At 45.3% G+C, this 6,000-nt stretch overlaps 1 protein-coding gene across 1 annotated transcript in view; it reads left to right on the top strand.

Annotated features, from left to right (window-relative positions):
- The window catches only part of lasp1 (LIM and SH3 protein 1), a 14,735-nt gene extending 13,854 nt beyond the window's left edge, over positions 1-881 (top strand). The window contains exons 6-7 of the mRNA XM_080855767.1: positions 12-115; positions 631-881. Of these exons, the coding sequence (XP_080711893.1) occupies positions 12-115; positions 631-804 (278 nt within the window). The 3' untranslated portion in view covers positions 805-881. The remainder of the gene's footprint in view (positions 1-11; positions 116-630) is intronic.
- Positions 882-6,000: the final 5,119 nt, after the last annotated feature.

Here is a 6,000-nt window from a genome sequence, read left to right as displayed (position 1 = left end):
TCTCTATGCAGCACACCATCCTCCTGCAGCCACTCAGAACTACTACGAGCCTGAGCCTGAGCCTGCTCCAATGCCTGTACGCCAGGCTGCTGCCGCTCCTCCAGCCAGCGCAGGGGTAATCACACACACACAGGCTTCTACACACACACACGCACGCACCCACGCACTCACACTCATACTCACACTTACAGGCCTCTACACACACACACACACACGCACACACTCTACTACACACTATACCTCCTTGCACACACTCACTTTACTGAACATATACACACACACACACACACACACACAGACACACACACAGACACACACACACACAGACACAAATACAGACACACACACACACACACACACACACCCACTAACACAAATACAGACGCACATACAGTAGACATACACAAACACACCTCCCAGACAGTTGCACTATTTTTGACAAAGCAATAAAATGGTCAACTTCAGTCCCTCCAGTGATATTTTCAGAGAGGCCTCTTGGCTGAAAGGCAAAGAAAAAACACAATGTCAGAAATATCAAATCACAAGACGCATTGCAGAAGTGATCAGATACCTCCTTCACTTTGTCTGACCAGCGAGTAAGCATTTGTGTGTGTGTGCGTGCATTTTTAGAAGCGGTACCGGGCTGTGTACGACTACGCGGCGTCTGACACTGACGAGGTGTCCTTCCAGGACGGCGACGTGATCATGGACGTGCAGCAGATTGACGAGGGATGGATGTACGGACGCGTGGAGCGCACCGGAGCGGTCGGAATGCTGCCCGCTAACTACGTGGAGGCCATCTGAGGAGAGAGGGATGGAGAGAGAGAGAGAGTGAGAGAGAGAGAGAGAGAGAGAGAGAGAGAGAGAGAGAGAGAGAGTGAAGGGGGATAGAGAGGGAAAAAAGAGACCGGTAGGGAGGGACAGGAAGGGAGGGCGTGTGTGTGTGTGTGTGTGCGTGTGTGTGTTCGGACCACACCACTCTACCGCCCAGTGCCATGTCATGTTAAAAGCGCTTTTGTTTGTTTCAGGGTTTTTTTCTCCATATCATACAAACGTAGGTATTGTGTTTGTTGGAAAAAAACACAAACAGACTCATCTCTGTACAGTGGAACACTCATCAGAATCTGTCACTCAATCCCAAAACTGGAGCTTAGCCCCGCCCCCCTTCTCCCTGTGTGTCTTTGATCTCTGTCGGCACACCGTTTGTTGTGTCAGTCCCCTTTCTTGTCTGTCCGTCCGCATGTCTTTGTTTTAATTACTGTCTGTCTGTCTGTCTGTCTGTCTGTCTGTCTGTCTGTCTGTCTGTCTGTCTGTCTGTCTGTCTGCCTATCTGTCTGTCTGTCTGTCTGTCTGTCTGTCTGTCTGTCTGTCTGTCTGTCTGTCTGTCAGTGTCTGTCTGTCTGTCTGTCAGTGTCTGTCTGTCTGTCTGTCAGTGTCTGCCTCTCTTTCTGCCTGACTGCGTCTGTCTCCAGAGGAGGTGCTATCACAAGTGGCACTTAAGTCTTAATGACACACCTACACTTATGGATACCTGTGTGTACACAAACACTCTTATGGATACCTGTGTGTACATAGACACACATATGCATTCAGTACATATCTTAACTGATGCGCACAGACATCAAGGCTTAAGTCAGTAAGTCAGGGGTCAGGGGGTCATCATATCAGCACTTCTTAAACAACCCCCCCCGCCCCACCCCATCTCTGATCAAGTGCTTCAGTTGTCATGACAGCAAGCGCAAGCATATACTCCTTTCATTTTTGTTTTCTGTTCTTGTTTTTCCCTCAATTCATAATTAGCTGTATATTTTGTCAGTCAGACATAGTGTAAAATCTCAATGGTAGTTGTCGAATGAAGCTTGAATTTTAGACTTGTGATCATTCCCTTTCTTGTCTTAATGGACACAGCTCTGAGATGTGTCCACGGGCATCAGATACGACCGTGGGTGAATCTCACAACCAGTCAGGGCAAGATGTTTGGGGACGCAGCAGTGGATCAGCTTTTAAGCATACTATCTGATGCCTGTATATATGCCATAGTTGTGTTTTTACATCAACATCTCCAGTACCAGCATGACCTCAAGGATTATGGGTATTGTAGTCAAACTGGAATCATATGTTAAAGATCTCCCACTCTAACCCTTGTGGGGTGACTACGGGTTTGGTATGTGGGGTGCCGTGACCATTCTACGGTGACGACACTCCTTCTGGCAGTTACACACTGAACTGCCACGGTTTGTTCAGCGTGCTTGTCAAGGATGCAGCCTCTGTGATGACAGGACAGGGAACCCGCATAAATTAAAATTAATTTACAAAAACCTATTGATCCGTGTCACAACTGCAATATGTCGTCCATACACTGGTCAAACGATATGGAGGCAATCGCTGTTAAAGCACCTTTACAAAGTTTTGTTCCTCGTCCTCTCATTGCAGAGAGTACTGCATGTGTTTCTGCCAAACAGCATGGCTGCCGATAAAGGAATGGCTTGCTGTAGGAGCTGCAGAATCATCTCCTAACCTTATATTGCAGAGTGGAGTGCAGTGCAGTGGGTTAGTATAGGGTAGTGTCTTTAACCAGCCTCGGATGAGACGGGGCTGGAGGAGACAAGCCAGGACGAAATAAGGTCAAGCACAATGTTGAGTCATTCCTTTTAATTCTCATTATTGTTTTTGTCTGTCTCATTGCTGTTATGGGACATGTTGTGAAATGTAAAACTATCAGTGATCAAACACTCACTTCTTTATCACATCAGTTATTGTTGTGACTTGTTTTTCTTTTATCATGCTGTTTCCATTGCTCCCCCCCACCCCCCCCCCCCCCCCCCCCACCCTCATTGCTGTTGAAAGAGACAGTTTAAATGCCAATTTCTGAATATCATTGAAATAAAAAGAAAAACTTTTATTTGTATACCAAGAGGGGCCAGTGTCTCTAAACAAACTGTAACCAAAATGTGTTCTACTTGTGTCAGTCCAGGACTCATTCTAGAACAGAAATAGAACATTCTAGAACACACCTCCCGTGCACTTGTGAGAAAAAAACAGCCCAATGGTTTGCATGTCGTACTCACTGGGTGATCTGGAAACTTGGAGGAGACACTCAAAATCTTCTCTCACCACATCTCCTTTTTTCTCTTTTTCCGAGTGACATTTACATATTGGTGTGTGTGTGTGTGTGTGTGTGTGTGTGACATTTACATATTGATGAAGAGAAAAATGCAGAGAATTATTCATATTTGAATTCCTGGTGTCATCGTAATGTGAGAGACCACATCAGGAGAAGAAAAAAGGGAGTGTGTGTGTGTGTGTGAGTGAGTGAGAGAGGGAGGGTGTGTATGTGTGAGAGAGGGAGGGTGTGTATGTGTGAGAGAGGGAGGGTGTGTATGTGTGAGAGAGGGAGGGTGTGTATGTGTGAGAGAGGGAGGGTGTGTATGTGTGAGAGAGAGAGGATGTGTGTGTGTGTATGTGTGTGAGAGAGGATGTGTGTGTGTATGTGTGCAGTTAGTATAGTGAGGATGGGATGGTTAGAGTCCAGTGCTGATTAAAGCGTTGAGTTCGTGGGGGGAGATCTCCAGACTCAGAAGGGAAAAGCAGTTAGTGTTAATTGCTGATATAAATCCATACATAAGCATTCACATAACCCCACTGACCTGTGTGTGTGCGTGTGTGTGTGTGTGCGTGTGTGTGTGTGTGTGCGTGTGCGTGCGTGCATGCACATAACCCCACTGACCTGTATGTTGTGCTGTAGTTGCAGCAAGCTATATGGAGAGGCTAGCACAATGAAAGATTCTTGTCGTTGTAAAAATGTGTAGTGTTACCTCTCACTGTGTGTTTGTGTGCGTGTGTTTGTGTGCGTGTGTGTAGTGTTACCTCTCACTGTGTGTGTGTGTTTGTGTGCGTGTGTGTAGTGTTACCTCTCACTGTGTAATGGCCACGTAGAGTGTCCCGAGTACTGCTACTTCTTTCATATGGAATATGAAACGCCACTTATATCTGATAAACTAGAACATTCAACATTGACACCTTTGAGAACACGTCCAGATGGATATGGGGGAAGTCTTGTGCTAATCCCTACACAAAGTCTGTTGCAATGATATGTGTGTGACATCTTCATAAGGGCCTTGAGTGATGTCTGCTGATAGGTGTGTGTGAGAGAGTGTATGTTAACCCCATGGCCTCTTGTTTGACACCTTCATCATCGTGAAATGTCAGTCCAGAAATAAAAACGTAAACGATCACAACACAACAAGCTGGTCCTGTCTTAGTCCCCTAACCCAAATTATTAAAATCACAATATCATCCGCCTTACCTACATCTCCCTCTCATAACAATCATTGAAAAATATCAATTGCATTCATTTTATGCCCAATCTTTTGTTTAGAATTTGTCACTTGCGATATTTTCAGTGTAGTGAGAACAGGACAATAGTGTGTACAGTATCGGCCAAGAGAAGTGTTCTGCTGTGAGGACATCCGCTCATCCAGTCCAGTTATGCACGTGGAATTGTACCGATTCTGCAGTAAATAAAAAACGATATTTTTTATCAGATGTTGCTTTTTTTGTCTCTGTTCGCATATGTCTAAGTTATGAATGAATTCGAGGCGGTATCAAAATGACGGTACCACTGCTTGCACCGATGCCTTTTCACAATGTTCTAGAACCCACGAGCGCATCTGGTGGGGAGGGGTCTCCCGCAGCTGCCGAATTCATTCCACTCCGGTGATTCCCGATCTATTCCGAATTTCCCCGTGTGTTTGTCACGGGCCTGTATTGACCGTAAACCTCCGTTAAACAAACTCGGGGTCTCCTCCCGGTCCGACTGACGAACACCATGTTGGACATCTTGGTTCTGATGTTCTTTGCCATCATCGCGCTTGTTTTCCTGTCGTACATCATCTACATGCTGTGATGTAAAGGCACTTGACGGGTCGGTAGCTACAACAAATCGCGAATGAGCCAGATCTTCAATAGGCCTACTCCTCTTGTACAAAAGGTGAGGTAAATGTCTACATAAAAGTTCACAGAATGCTAAAGCCCTATCCGGAGTTGGGACAGTATGTTTTGTTTAAAGGCCATTTTTAAATCCCCTCTCTTTGTGTGTTTGGTGGTATCAGATGTCTACGTCCTTCCACGCATTTTCTCCCCAGCCTTCTATTCTGTGCATTTATGGATGTAGGAAACGTAGTTTGGAAAGCATGGTTATAAACTAGGCTACTTTACACTTCCTGTTGGCTCGATATGCTTACATGGGGACATTGATGAATTCACTAATATGACGGCATCCTTTGCACCGTCTGAGCGTACGCATCAGATCGGTACCCAAGAGGGACCATAATAAGTGTGGCACACGATTCCTCAGCGGTCCGTCTGTAAATAGGCCCTGTGGGTTAAAATGTAGCCTACAATACGTAGCCTGTATTATTTTATTTTTGCGTTTATTTGAAAAAGGACAGTGTACATTGATAAACATTTCCCAGAAAATGTAAATGCATCGGAATTAGCTAGGTTAGCTAGTTTTCATCCGTTGTCCCTTGGCATGGCATGACAGAGAGATATGGAAATAAAAGAAAGAAATAATAATACAAAATTATATAATTAAAAGAAATAATAATACAAAATATCTGCAGCGTATGCTGTCTTTCTTTATTGTTTTAGGATGGAATCACCTGAAATCACCTGAAATGTGTTATGGATTGGATGTGGGCCTCAGTGCGCTCTCACAACAGGACATTCGTGCAACACTTGGACGCACAATAGAAAGATAGAGTATTGATGGGAAACCATTTTCCTATCTCCACCTGTTCATGGACGATGCAGAGGCTCTATAGATGCCCCTGGCTGTGACCCTTGTGATGCTGTTTCCTGCGCACGTTTCTCCATCAGACTCCTCAACCGCCCGTCACTCTTAACTTACCTCTGCACGCTGGAGTGATGGGTCTTGCACAGCAAGGAGGATGTTTGCATAGAGGCTGATTTCCTTGCTTCCCTAGAAACACACCCACC

Source organism: Sprattus sprattus (assembly GCF_963457725.1).
Source record: "Sprattus sprattus genome assembly, chromosome: 18".
NCBI classification, from domain to species: domain Eukaryota; kingdom Metazoa; phylum Chordata; class Actinopteri; order Clupeiformes; family Clupeidae; genus Sprattus; species Sprattus sprattus.
This window is presented reverse-complemented; position numbering and strand designations above follow the sequence as displayed.